The following is a 22961-nucleotide window of genomic DNA, read 5'->3' as shown; positions in this document are numbered from 1 at the left end:
CTCGCATCACGTAGAAACGACTGAATGGATTTTGATGAGATTTTCTCTGTCGTATAGCCTAGTGACCACGAAAGATAACGGGGTGTGTTTCATCTCGATCCGTTTCGTGGAAGCTGAGAAATAGCCTGTCATCTGAGTTGTGTGTGCTGCCACGTTTCCTAAAAGTCAAGCAACGATGATTATTTTTCACGTCATGTAATTTAATATTTTTTACTACAGGGAATACCCCAATTGTTAGCATAAAAAAATATTAATTCGCTTGAAAATTGTTGCGTACATTAGTAGTCCACGCGAACGAAGTCGCGTGCAAAAGCTAATGATTGCGCTGAACAGGCTGCTTCCTATCGACACAATGGTATAGTAATAAACTAAAATAAAACAATGATCGGGTCGAGTCCTCGACGCTTGCACGCTCTTCGTTCCATCGATAATTCGCCTTCTTACCCTCGTACCTTCGTACCTCTGCCTTCTTAATGAAAATACTTCCGGTAGCTACCTATCGTAGACCACCGGATACGATCGGACACGTCAATCATATTTATTAACATACAATACACTATGACATACCTCTCGTTACGATTCGGAATCTCAAACATCCCATTGACATCTATCAACGATCCACGAAAGGAACCATCCACAGGAACTCATTCGTATAGAAAAGAAAGCAGAAACGCTTCATACTGAAATTCCCGGTGATTCATGATGCCCGTGAAAGGCTCGTCGTAGTGTGCGAGCCTCTCCACGAGGAGCAGGCTCTCCAGAGACGAGGAGATTTTCGCGTGACACGCGACCACGTTCTCTCAGAGCACGCGTGTTTCGCGGCTGAATCGAACGGAAGCGTTATTGAATCGGCAATACGGCCGAGTGGCTCATTGGAATGCAGTGATGCATCGCTATATACATATACGTGAAGCTGGCGGGTGCCGGTGGCCGATGTGTATAGCGCATCTTCGGGCTTAAACAAACGATCGGTATGCAAGGTGAGAGGCCGACCTATTCAGGCATCGACGGAATGCAGAAAAAGCCGACGTTTCCAGACAAAAGGTATCGGCACTAGTTTCTGACCGAGTGGAAGTCTTCCTGGAGCCCGTTATTCGCTTGTCGGCCTGCTTCTTCAGCCTTGAAAACGTGCCGGGGAATCTGAAACCCTCATCCGTACGGGAGAATTCGTTCTGTTCTGGACAAAACGTGTTACGCACGTGCTTCTTCTACTGGAAGATGTTGTTTCAACGAATGGAAAAGCAAAAGAGAACGAGTTAGGCTCTAGGGTTGCATTGGAAAAATAATCGCGCTTCGATGTATATCGGATGTTTGATATATTGACAAAATTCTCGATTATCGACGAGTAGTCAGTTGTTCGAGCTTGTTATGCTTCCAACAACCTGCACTGACTGGAAAAAATCCTGGACACGAATTTCTCGTGTGGTTGGTCTTATGGCTGCTCCGAGTTAGACATGGGTGGGCTCCGAGGCTGCATCACTATTTTTGGAGTACTCGAAGTTGACTACATAGATACTTGTGATTTCTTTATAATTACCATGTTATGTGGTATTAATAATCGTTGCGTTCATGTTGGTTTATGATGAAAATTAGAAAGTGTTGAAGTGGTCACCACTTCTAAGAAAACTCTACATCTGGTCTTTTTTAGTTTTCTCAAGCACTGAAGCCATCGACAGCGTGTAGACAAAAGACTGCGACAAAGACAGACCATAAACGGTAGACAGGCGACGTTGGCTTCGGGGTTTTTAGTTATTGGGTAACACAGCTAGCGAGTGGATCTGAACCAGCTTAAATAGTATTCTTACTTACTATTACACTTCTATTTAAATATATTTTCTGCCTTAAAATTTATCCACGAGTTTTCTCTGTTTACACATCGAATAACCTCAACAGAATGGAAGAAAAACGAGGAAATATTGGTATGGAAAAAGATATTCTATGTAATGTGACATAATCTTCTGGTATAAAACGATATGATATGGTAAAACGATTCGATAGATGATATGGTAAATACGTATATCGAATTTGAGAGAAAATTAAGCAATATCGAGCGGAAATGGTCTGTACAAACTCCAAAAATCACTTTCGTAGAGTGAAGTAAATGGGGACTGGTCGGGAAACAGCTCACCAGATAACTTCTTTCGAAGCTTTCTCTTCGGCTTATCGGACAACTACGAGGCAATAACCGAAGCCGAACGAAATTACGTAAACGTTTTCGAATTTAGAACTGGATAACGACTAATCCCGAAGGAATAAAGAGTTTCTAGTGCTGTTAATCTAGCACGGAGGAAAAACGCCGAGGGCGAAACTCGGCGTACTGCGACAAAAGGAACTTCTTTCTAGGCTGCTCACGGGAAGGAAAATATATGAACAGGGCAGTGACAAAAAACCTGCCTTATGTAGCTGCTCCTATATCCTCTTGGATTCTTTCGCGAAATTTCTCACCGAACGAATTTAATTTCGAATCGCGCTCGTCCAATTATCAGGCTCGATTCATTAAATTGCCATTGTACGCTGCAAAGAAGCTCGTAATCGTCCGTGCGATAGAAGTTTCTAATACGCGACTTTTTCAATAACTTGTCGATTCGCTAACGTTTATCGATCGATACATTTTCGAGTAAGAAAGGTTCAGGTCGGCGCGCAGAGTGGTATCGCGATAAAATTTTAATCAAGCGGTCCAAGCGATTCAAACTGAACTTTATTCTTGCCGATTTTCCCATTTCACCCGTAACGTTGGTAACAAAACGCGAGTAGTGTGAAGTCAACCTGTAAGCTCGAAGAAACGTGAAAAGCGGCGCCGGGTAGCTGAAAGCGCTGTTATAATCATTTAGATATAAAGAACGGTCCGGAAGGAGCAACTTTCAGCCGGTTTCCGTCGCAAATTATCTTTGAATTAACATCGCGAAATATAGTTCTCCGCGGCGACGAAGACGACGACGACGACGACGACGACGACGACGACGTTCCTTTTCAAAGGTTGAATTTTCCGTGCAAACGCTTCGGGCCTCGTTGCACGAAGTTACCTAGAGTATTGCGAGATCGAGACGAGAGGAAGCGAGAAGAGAAGCAGGCTCAGGGCAGGGACTTTTTAACAGTAGAATTGCAAAGCAAACTATGTAGAAGCGCCTCGGGTATAGCATCTTCGTCTCTCTCGTTCTTTTTATCTTTCGCGTGGCTTGATGAAAAGAAAAATTACCCGGCCAGAAAGAGAGCACAAATAAATTATCCCTCGGATACGGCAGTTGTCCGCCACCTTCGACACGTTACGCTAATTATTCGAGTAACTTGAGATTGAACAACGCCGTTTATTAACGCGCCTCTTCCTCTATCTGGTTAGAGGATCGTTCGAATGAATATGCAAGCGATTAATCGAGATAGGAAGCGCGTCCAGCCGATTCAAGCGGCATTTTCAAATGTAGCGAGAATTTGCGTTGTCAGAGACAAGTTGGTGATTGTTTCGCGAAAGTGAGACAGCATCAGAGTTAGGTTTATTTCGGTCGATTTGGTTAATCGTTTTGGAAGTTTCAATGAGAAGCGACCGATTCGATGGTCTTCTACGATTGTCCATCCGTAGATGTCTCTATGGGTTTATAATTGGAAGTTTGTTTGCTTCTAAAACAACTATCGGAATGAGTCGTATCTTACCTCTGGCTGGTCTGAAATCCGCTATAAACGAATTCCTCGGTAGCAGTATAACGATACAAAGACGAAACGATGAAATACAATAGCACAGTAACTGCAAAACGTATTTGTACGCTTGCTTACAGTTCCCAGCGAAGTGCATCGTACGTAATTCGTTTCCTACATCTTTTACGAGGGAAACAGTGGAAGAATATTCGTACATTCGTTGCAAGGAACGTTAGGAAAAAATTGCGAGGTTATTTTCTGGAGGGAGAAACGAAGCGGTCGCGTATCGGTGAGTGCATTTTAAAAGTTGCACTGGATCGGTGAACTGGGTAGCGCGAAAAGGGTCGCTAAAGGGAAACTTTTATAATTAAAAACGAGCCAGAAAAAGTAGCGTAAACAGCGTTATAGCCTGGTCCCGGAATGCGTACGATCCCCGTGCATCTAGCAACAAATGTCCGACGTGAAACGTAATGGACGCTGAGGAAAGTACATAATTACCATAAAACGCGTGTAATATTAAACCTAAAGCGTTGGATTTCTTTTTACGAATAAACGAACGTCAGGTTGTTCGTCTCCTCTGGCTGGTGTCCTAAAATTTTTCCTCCACGAAGATTACCGTCGTTTCGACCGTGAAAAGACAAGTGAAACAGCCTAATACGATTTTTACTGTATTACGTAATAACGCGCAAGGGAAATACAATATGCAAGTACAGGGTCGCAAAGAGTTAACTATCGTTAGCGACGATGACCGTAAGTCATGTGGCATCGACCTTCTGAGTGACCGCTCGATAGCTATAGGGCAGCCGAAGCGGCATCGATCGAGTAATTATTTGTTATTCTTTCGATACTTTTATCTTCATTTGTCATTATTCTCTTGTGTTATATTCCGAACGGTTTACTCTTACGTATTCGCGTCCTTATTTTTATTCGATAAAGACGAATGACTAATAATCAAGGGATTTGGAACGGTCATTCTGCGACAACGGTGATTCATCGAAGCGATGGTTCATCGGTCAACTTAATCCACTTTGACTTTATAATGTCGAGTCAATATTCTTTGTATTATTCGAGTACGTTATATCAGGGTACTATTTTTCAATCGTAAAGTGACGTTAATATCAGAAAATCTCCTGCGATCTCCGTACCATAAAACTACCTTCCAATATCGAAAACATCGAACCCGGGTAAAAAAGATATCGATCGAGCTATTATGGAATTGTATAAAAAGCAGCGTATCCTATCACGAAGAACGTGAAATTCCAATGGGAGAATGGAAAATCGAATCGAACGAGCCGCTCGTAGAAAGCACGGTAATCGAAAGGCACCGGAAACCACGCGGAAAGGAAAGGTTGACCAAAGAAAAATTTCCCAAGCATCTGGTCGACAGTACTGTTTATTCGGTCACATGGTGCATTCGGCTTTGGGAACGTTGTAAATCGTCGCGTTTACCACGAGAAGACACACGATGTGGCATCTGGTCGAAAAATCGCGTCCCTGCTCCACCTTCTACCCAGCCCAATCCGCCTTCGTCGCATGTGCTTTTTCTTCCTTCTTTTCCCCCTGCCACAGTAAATCCGTCTCGCTTCTTAAAGTCCTTCTCTAGGATTTAAACTGGCCAACTTCCGGCTAATGTGCTCGCGGCAATATTTACCTAGTACCTTGCCGTGAATTTATCACTGTGGCGTGCAAGATACGGCAGAGACTCTCGCGATTTTTTATCTGTCGCGACTTAAATTGTTCGAATTGGATTCGTGCACGGTCTCTTCCAGCTCGACTTTCAATTACATATCCGAGGAACGGTGCTAGAGAGAGACCAAGCACGGGCAAACGGCGGAGTCTCGTTAACTCGTGTTCGTCGCTGTAAGAAATATACACGATACGTGAGTTCGTGGGTGTTCGTTGGAAGAAAGATTAATAATTATGGCGCAAATAGTATTAATCGGTTGCTATTTCCCGAGGATTGCCAAGCCTTGATAGAAACTATTCGCAGACGTGGTCGACGCGTAAGATAGATAGAACGGAGGAGCTCGTTTATCTTTACCGGAGACGATCTTTTTAAATTTATGACGAGGAAAATTGCAAAATGGTCGCTTGGTAATGCATCAATGGCACCGATTGCCTATTTGGAATTTCATAAAACGCCTTTGGCATGATATAGGGCACACTTTGGAACAGCCATGCATAGGAATTAAGGGACGTGAAAAATGAAGCTGCAACACATTTTATGTAATCCCCTTGTATCCTCATAGGCACTCGATTTCCTTTGTCATTAAAATTTCAATTATATACTTTCTTCGACATCGCATATTCCGACCAATATTTCTTATCGCTTTCTCTTCCCAACTATACGTATAATAATTAGACCGGATGTTAAACTGGATCGAGTAATAATTAATTAGTCTTATAATTGGAAGATTTCTAGTATTCTAGCCTGCTTCGAATAGAATTTGACACCAATGGGTATCGATCTACATCGGATTAATCCATCGTTTCGGAATCCGCGATTTTCATCGATACTTGGTTCCAGGAACTGGCTGGCATTCCCATCGACCAACTGGATTCGGTATTTGCATTCCGTAACCATTCCTTGAACGACGTTATTGGTTCCTCGAAGCTCGACGGCAGAGCCAGGATAATACGAAGAACTGAAAGAGATCCTTAGCTGACTGATTCCTTCTCCGGAATGGAGAAGTGCCTTTGAAGATTTAAAACAGTCAAGCTTCGTTCTTCCTTTCTACCTTTGGCTTCCACTTTCTTCTAGCTCCACTTTGTCAACGAGCTAGGAAAAATTAATGCCCTCGTAATACTTATGTTCATTCGGTATTAAAGGGAACGTTATTAAACGAATGTTTGAATAACGATCGCAATTCCTCAGAATTAAAGATATTCGCAGAGCGAAACGTGCGCGTCCGGTGATTTTGCGTAGCAGTCGACATCAAGAAGAAATTAAGAAGCAAAATGACGAACATCGGCATTGGATAATTTTAATTAACCCTTTGCACTCGAGAACTTTTTCGGTCGGGCGTACCAGCTACCCCGTATGATTTAGCGTATACGTGATGCGTGTCTTACAGTTAGCGTAAATTGATTTTATATACAAATTAACTTGCAAAAACATTATATTCTAATAATTTATCTATATTTACATCTTTGAAGATATGATTTTGCAATATTAATTTCTGTATTTTCTTTTATGATAATTCATACAGCATTCACCAAGATGCATTCTTGAATATGATCGATCTCATTTTTCGGCAGTTCAAAATCAAGCTCTTTCAAAATCTTCATTTCAGCTAATTTATAAATAGGTTTCTGAAAACCATTTTTTTAGGCTTTCTAAGCTATAATACTTTTGCCATGATCGTCGAATCCGAACTAACGTTGGAGACGTTGTCGGAACCATAGTTTCGAAGAGACATGGGATTAAATATTTCATCTGCATTTTAAAGTCAAACACTTTACACTTCATAACAAAGAACACAAAGAGTTAAGAAACCCATTTACGAACCAATATTGCACTCTCATCAATTGAAGATGTGGAAATCTAGCATAAACAGGGATTGTCGCCTCTCGAGTGCAAAGGATTAAAAGCATTACAAATAAACGTAGAAGTCAGAGTTCAGATGATTTCGATATTACGATTTCTTGAATATTAAACGTCACGTTAGAGACTGAGAATTCTTTTGTATTCGATGGACTAATCTAAGTAGTGATCTAAGAATCGAATCACGGTTAAATGGATAAAGATGTCGGCTAGAAACTATCGCTACCAATCTAAAACGAAACTGGAATCCCGGATTCCGGTTTCTGGGTTGGAAGGAATTACGTTATTTAGCGGTGAAATTTTTCTTGGCGTTGTTCAGGTTACGAGCACGCCGCGGCGCCAGAAGGAACGCGGAAAGGGGAGACGTTGAAAGAGGGCGACTCTCTTTCGCCGGGGAGCATCGACGTTTCGAATCTTTGTAACAGACGGCAGCTGCGGTTTAACTTTGTAACGCGGATAATAGCGTCGCGGCAAGTTTTCCTACCCCTCCCGCCACCATTCTGTCCTCGTAATTTCGTTTCGCTGCAAGCGTACACTTTTATCAAGCGCCCTGCTGCTTATCGATGCACCTCCTCCGATCGCGTACGTTCCCCTTTTGGGCTTTTCGTTCCGCGGAGACAAAAGGTGGATCGATGTACGCGACGAACAATCGCGTTCTAACAACGAGACACATTATACCCATATAATCCATTGTACGATGAATAGTTCGTTTTAGAATTGTCGTTTCTCAAACTAATTCGTTACTAATTACGATACCTTTACGACGTCTGCAAAATATATCTTCGTGCTTGTAACACGAAGCTTCTATTTAATTGTACGAACGTAACAACGATGTCCGTGTCGTATTACGGCGCTTTATCGCTGCACCAGGTTTTCCCGTTTTCTTCTTTTCTCGACGGAGTCGAAGATTTCCAAGAGCGAACTTATCTCACGGAATACCACGAACGTTATTACCTCGTGTAATTACCAAAATATCGTTACGATCAAACGTCACCGCACGAACCACGAACGAATACACGCTGCCCTAGACACGCGGATATCACGAGACGGTTTATCGCTACTTTAAAACTGTCAAAGTTCACGAAACCGCAACCAATTAATTCGAAAGCTCGAAAACTTGCATGTCACCGAACACGATCATTCCGTAATAGCGTTCAGGATATCAATTTCGTATCGATTAATCGAGCCGTGGAACCGATCAAGTAGCGAACGAAGAGCTGCGGCTAAGGATCGCGAATAGATTTCGATCGGTTGAATTCAACGGTTCGATAACGAAGCGAAATATCGAACTGGGAAGGCGTGGCATAAAGGAGCCCGCTGGAGTTAACCGCGAGAGCGCAGAAATCGATCGGCGGAAGTCGTTGCTTTCCATCTCTCTCTCCCTTTTTCGTCCACCCCGCTCACCCTCGCTCTCGCTCTTTCTCTCGCTCTTTCTCTCCTCGTATAGCTTCACCGTTTCCTCTTCGACGTATTGCTGACATTGTTGTGTCGGGTGACGTACACCGGTTCATCGTACGCCCAGAGACAGGAATTACTCGTCGCGATTCATTCAAAATCACCGGTTAACTGCTGCGATCCGGAAATACCCGCTTACGAAAAAGCCGGCCTAGATACGCATCAAGGAAAATCATGATTTTTAAATCACCAGGAACGCACAATTCATCGAGGGTACAAATGCGGCAACTTCCTTTTCTATCTCTTCTTTTCTTCTTTTTCTCTTTTCTTTTTTCGTTTTGTATTTTCTTTTATTCCTCTTCTTTTTTCATCTTCTTTACGGCGATATCTTCTTGCAGTTGATGTGGCGTATCGCGTCGTGTCGATTCGATATTCCGCGTACCAGCGGTGGCTGAGGAATTGGGGCCACGAGCGAAAGAAAGATAACGAAGCCTGACCTATTTGACGCTTTCTTGCGCTCGACGCATTGGGAACGGTTTTTGAGGTACATGCCCCGTTTCTCTCGTTGTAACGTGTGTAAAAGACTTTATCAATTTCCGTAGAATGCGGTCTGGTTACGCGATGTGTAGGTCTCTTTGTGCTAAATACCTAAAAGTTACCGCTCGATGTATCTGCGCGATAATTTAGTAAATTGGCAATTTCTCAAGCACTTTGTTATCTTCGTTAGAGTCAAAGGTTTGGGGATGAACACGACCTATAATTAAACTATTAGAAGCGAGATAAAGAGGAAGAAAATTACGTGGCAAAAGTGGTACGTTAAAATTCAGTAAACTGCCGAGGAAAATGTCCCGCATGATCTTTATCGCGATTTTGCAAACGTTTTACGACACCGTCCAGTGGAAAGTGCAAGTACCCCCTTAATTCGAATTATCCGGGCCGGTTGAACGCGGTCGTTCGAAATTTGTCGTCCAGCCTTTTACCCTGATCCTCTTCCTCGTAGATTCATAGTCGACGACACTGTATCGAGCCCGGAATAGCCAACTCGCCGTGTGCAGTAGTTTCCAACGTTTCAAGCTGTCGACAAGCTCCGAACCGAACGAACTTGCCCCGTAAAAAATGTTTTACCTCTCGAAATACAGGGGATGCAAATTTTTCCTACCTTCCACGCCCGCTGCTTCTCGGCTTTTTTCTGCTCCCGTATTTTAAAAGCTCTCTAACCTCCTCCCTCTCTTGGTGAAAGAGAAAAAGACGAAAGAAAAAAGGGGACAGAAAAGAGAAAAAGTGACAGCGGAGCGCGGATGGTTCGTGCTTTTGGTCGTGCAAACGGATTCTGGCGATAGAATTTTACGCGTATCGCGAAAGATAGAAATTCGTCGCGTCGAAACAACGCGGCGATGACTAGCGTCACGCGATTCTTTTCGTCGTAAACGTGGCCGATCGTAAAAAAACTGAGGATCATCCCATAGAAAACTCTCGATGCAATTTCATCGCGAATAAAGCATTTCTTCAGGAATAACGAAACGAGGGGAGAGGGTAGGAAATGGACAGGCTGAAGGAGAAAAACGCGATAATTCTGCGCGTCATCGTAAAGCGTGTAGCTTCGCTCGTAAAAGTTGCCTATGTACGTCGAAGAGAACGTTGAAGGAAATCGTTGCTTTCGTTCGTGGAGAAGGTCCGGCGAGAGCCGCGTTGCCTCGTAAAACGAAACTCCTGATAATCGGGAACTTTGAATGGAAAACGTGAATGAAGATATACCGGGTACACGCCTAGATACGGACAACTTTTTCCTTTGTCGCGCGAAGGATTAACAGGCGAAAGAGGAGTTTGACTATTTACAGGCCGATCTTTATCGACGAGGTTGTGTCAGAAATACTTGTCGCTGTTTGCTTAGGCTTGAATGATGCATACGCTTGTTGCTAGACAAATGAATGTACATATATACCAACGTGTCTGAATCTGGCCGTGAAATTCCAGGTAGAAACAGCGACGTACATTACGACGTGTATTACGATATATCACGACAGTTACGTCACCGTGTTTCCATTGAAAAGTATAATCGGTGGAAATAAATCGAATCTAACATCGTTGGCTCGTGGCATTAGCAATCGCGTTTGCAATGAACTTGATTCGAAGTTGCTTTGCGCGAGGCCTACCAGGTTGAAACTTACGAGACGGTATAATTGCTTTTGGCGGAACAATAAGTACGCTCATTGTGCCAGGTGTTTAGAGTTCCGGAGAAGCGCAAATAGAGATTGTCGTTGCGTCGATTAAACGTTTTCGTTGTAATTTATAGGGCGTGTCGCGTAACTCGATGATAAAGTATCTTGATATTTGTTAAAATGATTTGAGGTGGTGTTACATGTAAGTGCCCAAGAAATACTCTCGATGTTTAACAATATAATTTATTTGACAATCAACAGTCAACAATCAACAATCCCTGCTTCTCGACTATGTTTGCTTCGTTGATACACTTGATCCTTCGCACTTCGCTCCATTACGATATCTGTTAGCTTTTTCGGAACTAGAATTTTCCAGGGTACAATATATCATCGATGTTAGTGAGTAATTAGATTATTCAGGGGCTTTCTTTTATATTCGTCCGAATATCGAAGACTCTTGCCATTTTTAGTTTGGTCTTCGTTGGTACGTAGATATCTGAAATATAGCCGTGTCCTTTCGGACGACCTGACCTGACCTAATGCCATTAGGCCTTGCTTTTGAAAATTCTACTAGGCCAGATCTGGTGCACGCAGGTCACTTCAATGTACATTCTTCGTTGACGTATGGTATCTGTTAAATGAATCTTTAACAAACATCCAACGCCCGGAAATATTCAGGAACTTGAAATGCAATCAGTCGATCGACCAATGAGTAATCTGCCACGCCATAAACGATGATTCATAATTGCTTTTACCGCAATTGCTTCGCCATTGTACTCATCGCAAATACAATTAAATAAATTAGCCGAAACAACGGTATCGTGTCGTCGTTGCAAACAAATTAAATCTCACTCACCCATTTCTACTCACAGTGGCGATCTATAAAACGAATAAAACGCTAGTCGTAATTGCCTTTGTTTATCTGTTAACGTTACTCGAATTGGCAATTTCTTGGGCACGATGATCTCTTCCTTAAACAAATCCCATAATTTCTAAATGGAAAAGTTACTCGGCTATGATAGAACACGAAGAGACGAAGAGGCGCTGATCTAAAGTTTGAAATCTAAATCATCGCTACCGACAAGTCAAGTTGCTCGTGAAACAAACAAAACACCTTACCCGCGACTTAATTAAACTTTTTCGTCGGATTGCCGTCAGGAAGCGCGTTCTGCCGGTTCGCAGCTCGGCGTGTGCTCCCGTTAAAATTCAACGCGCGTTGCATGCATGATAACGAGCGATCAGCATCCGTCGGTTCAGCTTGGTAATTCATGCGCGCAAAACTTCTCCACGGAAATTTCAAATATCCGACGCTTGGTCTACGTCGCGACCGGTTGCAGCCATCTCTTCTCTAAAAGGAGAAAAAAAAGGGGAAAAAGAAAGACAAAGGAAAAGAGCAAAAGAGAAAGGGTGAAGGGGAGGGGGGAAGTCGATTCGCCAAAGTTTTCTCATTGTCTCAGAGCGCGGAAAAGTTTCGTTGCAATTCCGTGGAAGATAACTATCGACAGCTCGTCGTACTTCGCCAGCTGCTCGCACCCGCCATCGAGCTTCATTTGCAACGAGCTTTTAACGTTAATATCGTCCCACCTAGGTTCGCCGTTTTGGATAAAGAAAATACCGGGAACAGGTTGAACGTGTTCGTAAGCGATTTATAATCCACAGGCGTGATTTCCTTTTTATGCAGCCGCGATATTAAACAGCCGGAAAGCTTCTTGCGCAGCTTTTAAGCGACTCTGCAAGAACTTGAAAGTTTGTACCCAACTATAAAACGATATCGATGGAACGAGACCTGGATTAAGGTAGGTTTATAGATATCCGTTTAGAAACACTACGTCGCTTTCATTAGGATAGATAACATCGCGTGTAATTAAACGCGGTGCTTTATCTACGAAGCGAGACACGTACACGTTGATTAAACGACGAATTTTTATGCATTTATAGGAAATTTATGAAGGCAGAAATGCAAAGAGTACGACAAAGAAAAATATATATAATATATAAAGTATTCGATGTAAAGTAGATAGAAAAATTGTTATGTCGATTTTTATAAGCAGATTCATTCGACGATGTTCGGACAGCCTTGCCAAGTTTCAAATTACATTTCCGTTTCGTTCCTGGTCTTCGAGAGTTTCCCTTTACTTAGAGTACTATTCAAAGGAAAGTTCTTCCTCGATCTGGGTCTGTATCCTCTGTTCCCAACTTGTACGAAGTATTCCTAGGCGACTCGGTAGGAGGTAATTTTCGCCGCTTACATTGCTCTAATTACCAACTTTTATTCCTACAACTCCGTTCCTTGGGGAACTCCTTCTCTCTTCGATTACTAAAATTTCTTCGATTCTATCGCGGATGATTTTCAGACAATCTTTTGTGTACCCTACGGTCTTCGTTATCGGGGAATTTGATAATTCGAGAGGAAGATACGAACATAAACGCGAAAAAGAAGCGAGGGAAACGGTAGGGGTTAAAGCCGGAGACTCGAGAAATATTCGAAGCAACGGTAATTTCAACAGGAAATATTCACGGAGCGGTAGCGCACTTTTCTCATCGAACAGGCTGCGTTTTCCAACCCCATCGTCTCGTTGCAGAAGCGTCTCGTGTCTAATAACTGTAATTTACTTAGCCGAGAATCGACGTTTAATTACGACTACTTTCAGGAAACGTTTTCAATCGTCCGTATATCTATGATATTCCACGGAGAAGTTGAAATTGCACGAATTCCAAGTACGATCGTTACTACGAGGCTGCGTTAATAGATAAGAGACGAGTAGATAAGCTTTATATCACGTGCACCGTTATCTCTTATAGTTACCGAGCTAGGAAAAACGAAAAAAGAAGGTGGAAAGATACAAATTATCGTCGATGAGACAGATCGGTCGGATCGTTGTTCGAATTCATAAATTCTTAAGAAATAAAATCTCCGATGTCGCGGAGATTTTCTGCGTCGTTGGCGAGTTTTGTCTCGTGGAGGAACGCACGGAAATAATTTGACATTTCGGAGGAAGAATCGTGGCTAGCCGATGGTCACTACGGAAATTACACAGAGGAAATAATTACTCGCACCGCTCGTCGTTCTGATTTTACGCGCGATTCTGTAAACACTGCAATTATCATCGTTCGTATATACTACGACCGTGCGAAACAGAAATCAGCGCCAGACTGTTTAAACAATTACGTGGTCTCGATAAATCATCGAGACGTCGCGTGAAATCGTTGATGACTCGCGATTTCTATATCGTCTGGTCATTTCTGTATTTCCTATCAAGTAATTCGCTAAGAATTACGTGCAAAGTTTACTAAAAATTTAAGTAAATCTACAGACTTTTGGAAATAATATAAAAACAACGAGTGGAAGATCAGTGGAATAACGTTTGCATCAAACTAATTAGTAAACGTTGATTAACATTGAATAGGCAGCCATACGTATGTGATTTGCGGATATATTCTTTCTTTAGCTTTTAGGTGAGAAATTCATACAAAGATCGCAAAAATGAAAAATTCATATTCTCACAAGAGCATAGGTATCGCATATAATTGATCTATTTTGTTGGCAACTAAGTGATTGCGGATTTTGTCATTAGGTGGTAATGACAAAATCCGCAATCACTTAGTTGTCAACAAAATATGTTGAGCAACGTTGCTGATATTTCAGTCGACGTTTAACTTGCAACATTCTCTTATGCAATAATTAATCAATTTTTTGTAATAAGAGCTGGAGTAGTTCCGTGTATGTTATTTATCGGAATAATCACGATTTTTCTCGTGAATCGTTGCGACGCTTGGAACGTGACATAGAAAGGTCCCAAGAATGTCACGTGTAACAACACGAAGCGTAGTAAAAAGCACACTCTGATAAGATAATCTTGATAACTGTGAAATCGTTGACCGCGCGTATTACCGGGCAAATAGGAAATTCAAGTCGTACCTCGTGTTCGACTTTTATTGTAAATCTTCCGAAATCTTGGTACGAAATTTCATCGTATAGTTGCGATCATATTCGTTTGTCGCAGCCACGCTCTGTGATCTCGATCGATCCAAATTTAAAGCGTTACACAGATCATCATTGAACGCAATTGAAAACAATTGAAATCCTCTGAACGAGACATTAAGGTCCTCCAACAACGAAACTAAAAGCAAACCGTTTTGTCCATGCTGCTTTATCGTTATTTTCATTTTCTCTAAACGGTGGCGAATTAGAGCGAAGGAAGTAGATCGTCAACGTCCACAAGGGAATCGTTCCAATAACATAATTGTCCATCCTCTGCTCCATTATTTTCTTTAATGCCCAGCAAATTGCTTCTATCTCTGTATAAAGACCAGTTGCATTGTCATTATAATCGATACGTGCATTGTAATCAATTCGTTGTGGATTACTGTTATTTAAACTAAGCACACGGAATAGAATTTTCCCACTAAGTCATCCAACATGTAGGTTTCGCTTTAGCGTCTGACCCTTTTCACATGGCTCGAGCTTGGATTTGAAAATCGAATTCCTGCTCCATCTATTTTCGTCTACCTGAAACGCACATCCAGAACGTGCATCGTCTACGAGATAAAAATTTCCTTTCCGAAAGTGATTACGTACCATATTGTGTACAAGTATCCTCGAACTCGAGATCGCGCAATTTTCATAACAGCCCAGCTTTTCCAAATTCGTTCTGTCAGACATCCCGCGGGGACGTGTCCATATCGTTCAAACTCGAAGACAGTTAACCGGAATCAAAACGAAAGGTCGGTACCAGCATCGCCATCCTCGCTTCCGCGAGGGTGGACTCGTTTCGGACGCGATTATTTGCCACAAACAGTAGCCGTAGAGGAAGGAAGTACGAATTCTCGGTGATGACTGACGGAACCGTAACACGGTAGTCTAGTCTCTGTCGCGTGGACACACAAACGATGATGTGCGACTCTTTCGTGGGCCGGTTTGAAACACGGCTCGTAAATGTTAATCACCGTTATACCCGGTGAGGCTAATCCAGGTCGGTTGTACACCGCGTTGGCTTCCCTCCCAGCGGAGCCGAAGTGATTCCTGCAACAATTTCGGGCTTGTTTGTTAATGCAGCGTGCACACGAGCGAACGGTTCCCCGCGCTACGATGTATTTAACCTTCGTTGCTGTTGCAATGAAAGATGCAGGTGGAAGCAGCGCGTGGAAAGTTAGAACCCGCGTTTCTCTGACCTGCGAGCTATTTGTCGAGAACGCTATACAATTGCTCGTGAGAGTATTTCAACGCTTGCCGTAAAAACCTTTGACGCATATATTACGCGTGTTACGTGGAACGTCTTGGAGTTTCGTTAGCGCTGCGATATCGCTGAAGTTTGAAGATTCCTTCATATTTAATATGAAACTTCGATTCGATCGTAAAACCGATAGGTGATGATAGTCGATGATATTATTTGCAATCGAATCGCAGAACTGCAATTATTGACAGAGAGACGTCGCTTAATCTGTCCTTTGAGTTAGGCTTAGACACGTGTAGCATCTTGAGAGCTAAGTACCGCGCTTGACAATATTTGTCGAGGTGTCGTGCATAAGGTGTCTCGTGTTAATCAGACTCTGCAAATATCTTGAAAATTCGATATGATACGAGACACGCGTTTCGCCGTATTTATATCGCGAGAAACGTTATTTTCTATGAATCAGGCAAATTACGAAAGATACATGCGAGGTATATTAGTGGTACCTTAAATTGTATTAGTCGACGACATCGAGGCTATTCCAGATCAATCAAACGTACATGCGTTTCCAACATCTAATCTGATCACCATATGCATTCAATTTACGCGATACGATTCTACTTCCGATCGAAATTCTCTCGCTCTCGTGAAATGCCGCAAATAAAAACTAACCACTCTCAAAGTTTCCAATCCTTCTGTTATCTGTCAAAGCACAGCGCGATTGTAATCCAAATGGACCACTCCGTGCATTGTATTATATAAATCTAACAATTTTCTATGATTTTGAACACGCTTCGTTTATCCGAATATCTGCAACGTAATCGACGCTCTCGTCATACGAAAGCTATGCACGTGGATCTGCACGGAAATCGCTCGATCTTGTTCGCCGGAATGACCTTGTGGATATGCTCACGGATCGCACTGCTCGATGGAATCTGTTGAAATAATTACGCAGCATGGCAAAGCAGAGATGCTCGCACGAATAGTTTCGCAAAGTTATTCAAACAGCGTGCCGCGATCTTGGCGGAATGCACGGCCACCTGAGAACGAGTGCACTTGTTCCCGCGATGCAACCTCTGATGGATCCGAAGAATTTCATGCTCGAGCAGCTGGATGCCTTTGTGGCGTATGGGAACCACGAAAGAGCAACGTCACAATAAGCAATGCAATTGCCGCGGTGGCTTGCCACTCTTTCCTCCTTTAATTCCAACGAAACCGCCTGCGAGCTACACCGTGTCCATTGATTCCAGATTGTCAGAGAATTTCGAACGTGATTTAAGATTTATAGCGGGTGTCAATTGCCGAACATGTTCATTAAGAATGAAAAGTTTTCATGAAACTTTGGAATGAAAGCGTAGGTGTGGTTAGGGTAAGGAGAACCGATTTTGAAATATTTATCAAAGTTTGAGAAAGAGTCGAGCGAAAAAAGAAGATTCGCGAGTTTCCTTACGAGCGGAGTAATTTTGAAATCTGGTTTAAGCGAGGGTAGAAAGAAAGGTCGTGGAAGAATAATTTATGCGGCTGAACCCACTAACCGAATCGTCGACGATGCAGACGAAATTTCACCCTCGAATTTCTTTCGCTCGAATTTTTATCGAATAAAGTTTCAAGCGTTTGACGTTTAACCAACGACTCTACAATTAGTAGAGACGTTAAGAAGTTTATGCAATAACAAAACATTACCGGAAGTTTTTCGAACTTTTTGAAGCCTAGAAAGTAAAAAATTAAGCTCGTGCATATGGGAACTATTCGTTTAGATTCTGAGGATTTTTTTTTTTTTTACAGAACCATTACAGCGCTTGCATAAGGCTCCTTGCATTTTCTATCATTAAATATTCTATGAAATAAGTCCACCATAAGCTTGTAGGCGGGTAATGCATTAGATATCACTAGCCAACTCAACTATTATCCTTAATCCCATGTGGGACCACGTATACCTCAACTGTTGCAAACCACGTTGCAACCTGATATTTACAAGTCTGCCTGACGAATGAAATATTCAAATCTAAATTCGCGAACACGCGGTATTATCTCGTAGTATTACGATATAAGCCGCGAAAACGTCGAAATAACACGATGGAAACGTTCGAATGGTCGAAATTGTGCCCGCAGAAGTAACCAGGTGTAACGTAGTTTAAAGCCGGCATGTGGCAGCTGGCCTTTTCCCACGGTGTTCACGGCAGCCCGAGGAAGTTCAAGAATGGACTGGACCATCGTACTTCCCTTTGCTCCACCTCCGTCGTTTTTTTCACCTATTTTGTCCGAGGGATCCGCTCTTCTACGGTCCTGCGTTTATAATTCCGACGACGACGACAAAGAACTAACTGGGAATGCAAAGTAAGAACCCCCGTTTCTGAACGTTTTTGTGGCCACAGGACAACGATACCTTTGAATCGACGGTTTTGCAAACACTTGTTAACGTATAGATACTATCTGTCCTGAAATTATCTTCTAAGAAGAGATCGTTGTTTTGTCCTGTGAAAAGCTTACGTTTGTTTATGGAAGATCGTTTTAACGTTATACTTCGTACGTAATTTGATCACTGTGTTGCGAATAAGATTGCAAATAAAAGGAGTTTAACGTGTGTCGTTCCAAGTTAAAGAAGTTACGTTAAAAAACATAGGAAATGGATGAGAGTAGAAACGTTGGGAACTCGTCATCTTTCAGAAAGCGAATATCACTGAAACAAGGAAAAGAAAAGACGGTGAAAGTAGGAAGAGATCGACACAATCGATGACGGCGTGCAACAGAGGAAGGGGATCAATTTATGTCGTGAACAAGATATCGAATAAATTCTAGTTCGACTCGGATCCATGGAAGATTCTAATTTTAAACAACACGTTCGACTCGACTGTTGCGATATCTCTAGCCTCCTATGAATCTCGCAGTATACATGAAAAAAAGACAAACTTTCTCTATTTTAAACGATCGCCTCCTGTTACATTTCACTGGAACGAGGAAAAGGCAGAGAAGATACATCTAGGAAGATGGCAATCGACGATGTCGTGCAGCTGAAGCTTCTACTTGCAGCTGGTTAACCTGTATATCAGATTCTACCGGAAATCATCAATTTTCTACGACGTTAAATGTATTAATATTCTACTTGCTGCTTGGATTCAGAACGAAATCTCCTAAATTTTATATAATACAATTTTATATATATATATAATATATATTATATATAGAAAATATTATACGTAGGAGGATATCGGGTCCGTAAAGAAGATTCATCTGTGTTCACGCATTCATCTCAATTGCAAAATTCCAGAGGATATCGCTTCGGACCGGGAAAATGATATTTCGTAGTCTGCCGGTCAGATTCGGCGGGTATAGAGGATATTATACATGGGTGTGGCTGTCGAAATAGGGGTGGAATGGAGGAATAGAACCCGTAGCGGTTTATGTAAATCAAATGCTACGCGTAGGGATGCCGTCTAATCAAAGATTTCTCCTCTACCCTACTTCCAGTTCGCTGAAATTCAATCTCTTGAGCTTACATTGTGTCTTTGTTTCGTCTTCCTTCGATTAAAACTGTCATAATGTATTTATGCGGGTATTCTAATTGGTCTAGCGCGTCTAGCGTGCCACGGTATTACGTAATTGTAACAGATAATTTTGCAGCTTTGATAATTTCAGTTTAACAGAATTTTAATTCAACCGGTTTAAATGCGAAAACCTGAATCTGCAACGGAAAAGCTTTGAAAGTTCCTAACCACTTCCTGTGCGAAAGTTTCATAGCTCAAGTTACTCGACATCCTTCCGAAATAATCGCAAGGAATAGTGAATCGATAATTATCTTAAAAGACGATAACACAAATAGAACAATGACGAACAAGCGATGGAAGGAGCATAAACGCAACAAAGGAAGAAAAGACGAAACTAATATAGGGAAACCGATGTTCGATAAAGCTTCGGTCCTATTCGTGGACCTATTCGAACATAGCTGCCGGAGGGTAATAGTTCGTTAAAAAGAATCTCGAGATGCTTCCGGAAGAGGCACGTGTTCTTGTCGGGTATCGTCGTCGACGAGAGCGGAACGGAGCAGCTGGCACAGATTTCATTAATTAAGCGCTCGTTGCTTCCACAACGGCGCTTCGAACGTAATTGAATCAGTCCTGGCAAAGCGTTTCGGAGAAGTGACAAAGACTGAGCGGTCGAGAAAGAGAAAGAGAGCACATCATCGGGCAGCGTGACGTATCTAACAAAGATTAAACTGCATCAAGATCGGCCAATTCGACTCGAAACTAAATGGTATCCGGATCGTATTGGATCCACCTTTTTGCGCGGTGGTTACCGGTTTAATTGCACGTTAAATCGGATAATCGGTTCGCGTCAAATATAACAGCATTAGCCGGCTTTCTTTCTATCGCCGAGCGTCGATTTCCCTGATCGATTCGCCGATCCGCCTCATCCTCACGGAACCTTTAATTTTCCCTCTACCCGAGAATCACCGAGTCAATTTCTACAATATTTTCCGTATACACGTATTGGTTTAACGTCAGATTGCTTTGGCAGTTTAATTGAAACTTGAAAATATTGGAATTCGAAAGGAGGGAATGGAGCCAGAAGCAGTTCTTAACTCGCTGACTCTTTGGTGTTACAGTTCTCGTAGCATGTCTTGACGAGTAGGAGAGGCTCTTCAACGGGGTTTTCGGCAGACAAGGGTTCTCCAAAATGGCGGGCGGTCAGCAGCTTCCCGAACAGTACACGGTTCCGCAGCTCGCTAGGGTCTTCCACAGCCTGCCGCACCTCAACGTCTCTCTCCACTCGGTCAATAACACCTTTAATCCACATTCCGAAATCTATCTCGAGGTAAGTGCAAATTTGTCTTCTCTGCTGTTTCTTAAATTTTATCCGAAACCTTTCGGTTCTTCGACGAGAAACGAAACTCTCATCGGGATATTATCGTATCTCGTCAATTCCTCGGCGATCAGAAGAAATGCGCGAATCGTGTCCACGCCACCGGTAAATTTCGCCTGGGTCAGCGGAATAAATGGCGTATCGCGTGGTTAACAGAATCGTGATATCAATCCACCGGCTCTGCTCTCTAGTTAGGGCAGTATACGAAAGCAATCCAGGCTCGATTCCGTTTTGGCCAACGTACAGAGAGCATTCCCGTCGATTTCAAGCAAAATGTTCCTCGATGCTTTCCCCGTCCTAAAGAAATGAGAGATTCTTTGGCAATGCTCCGTGAACCGAGCATTCGTCGAGATAGTTACAAGCGTTGGATCCGTTTCTGAAACGAATCAAAAAGTTGTTTGGCTAAATTTGAATCTTTTGGAGATGTGGTGGTTCGATGGAATTCGTTGTACATGAGTAGTACAATTTTTATTAAGCTTAATATTAATATTTTAATATCGACGTATGTGTAATACAATATATATGTCGGAGATGAAAGGACATCCCCAGAAAAACCCAATACCCTAGTCCAGACTTTTACTATAGCTACACTTAAGTAATAAAACTAAGAAATAGTTTTAATGTTCTAATCCGATTTTATGACGATGGGCTTGGGCTCGAAGTGACATAACGGGTCACTAACGTAGCCACGGTCACGGGAGGGACGTGTACCTAACAGAGGTATGGAATAATTATATAGCTCTCTTTAAAAACAAAGATTGAGCCGAGAGGTGGGGAGAAGAATATATAAGGGCAGTTCCACTTGGACTGTGAGTTCATTCAGATAAGTTTTACTTGTACGTTGAGCCATACGTGTATCGCATCGCATTCGTCATCCCGTTGACCGTGGATTCGTTATCGAACCTGAATTCATTGTCATCAGCATCTCGACCATCCGATCGTCGCTATTACTTGTAGCCTCTTGTAATAACCACATTTGTACCAATAAATATCAGCTATAACTGATGGTTCGTCAAACGCCCAAAATTCCAAACTTAACCGGACATATATAAAGTAAAAGCAGCATATCCTATCTTAATCAGATCATCGTTCGATTCGAAGCTTTATTTCGTCTTATTTGCAGTTTCAGAGAAATATGAAAATTGATTGCGAAACGTTAAATTCTTTGTTACATGAAAAAAAATCATCCTGTAATTCGTGGTTCCAGTTAGCACGTTAATTAGAGTAATCGTTTCATAGGACGTTTTAAAAGCTATTTGAGTTCGAAAATTGGGCGCCGAACCCGCTGTGCGTGAAATAACCGTGAAATCGTCGAGCTCGACGAATCTTATTAATTCTCTCGTTTTGTACCATTTACTCTGGAAATTAATTACCGCGTATAAAATCTGTGGAACTCTGTAAAATAACTAGTGGAGAAACATATTACGTCTCGTTCAATTCGAAAGCGACCGCGACTATCCGTAAAAATATTTCCTTGAATCGTGCTAATTAACAGAGGCGCGCAATCCTCTAGTCGCAGCAAGATGAAATTACACGATGTTCCAGTCCCATCGGACGTTCGAATCCTCGTTTTTCCACTTATCTTCTTTGCCTCTCTGCCTCGTATTTTATTGACCATCGCCACACGTCCGTCGACGAGAGTGAATTGCCTCGTGTTCCCGTGTCTTTCGACGAAACTCTATACGAATGAACGATAATGACGTGTTAATCGACTGGCATTCTTTTTCGTCAACCGCGCCGGGTCTACCTGGATCCAGTCGCGTGCCGCTCGTTTCAAATCTGAAATCTTCACCGTTTATCGTCTGTCCGCGTGTTATTCGCGAACTGACGCAAACGCGTTCGTGAAACGTGATCGTATCGCGATAGTGTGCGAATAAAATGTTAACGACGTGCACGTAAAGTATTCGCGAACTGTTTATCGGTGAATACGCCTCGTAAAAACCGTTCGAGAGGATGAAATATCTCGATTGACAGACGTAACCTTTTCCGCGAACGTTCGACGAAAGCGGGAAAAATGACGGTGACCTACCCCGAAGGAAACGGGTATCCCAGACGCCACGAAACAGTTCCTCGGTACGTTTTTTTTATTCGGGCGAAGTGTTTCCAGTTTCTTGTCCCGTCCAGACGGATAGCTGTCCAAAAGGTAGCTGTATCGAGGAAAGAATCGCGCGGTTCGGCGTAACAAAGTGGAAGAGAAAGAGAAAG

The 22961-nt window shown here is 42.4% G+C and overlaps 1 protein-coding gene across 5 annotated transcripts in view; it reads left to right on the top strand.

Moving 5' to 3' along the window:
• LOC117233457 (protein tweety) overlaps window positions 1-22961 on the top strand; it is a 42072-nt gene that overhangs the window by 4843 nt on the left and 14268 nt on the right. For 3 of the 5 annotated variants that reach the window (XM_033493785.1, XM_033493781.1, XM_033493782.1), the window contains exon 2: window positions 20500-20708. In XM_033493785.1, the coding sequence (XP_033349676.1) occupies window positions 20571-20708 (138 nt within the window). In that variant the 5' untranslated portion in view covers window positions 20500-20570. Of the gene's footprint in view, window positions 1-4257; window positions 4269-17681; window positions 17768-20499; window positions 20709-22961 lie in introns of those variants that run through there. The other 2 variants (XM_033493783.1, XM_033493784.1) reach the window with 2 other exon arrangements.

Source organism: Bombus vosnesenskii, unplaced genomic scaffold (genome assembly GCF_011952255.1).
Source record: "Bombus vosnesenskii isolate JDL3184/JDL3185 unplaced genomic scaffold, Bvos_JDL3184-5_v1.1 scf7180000013295, whole genome shotgun sequence".
Lineage (NCBI taxonomy): Eukaryota > Metazoa > Arthropoda > Insecta > Hymenoptera > Apidae > Bombus > Bombus vosnesenskii.
This window is presented reverse-complemented; position numbering and strand designations above follow the sequence as displayed.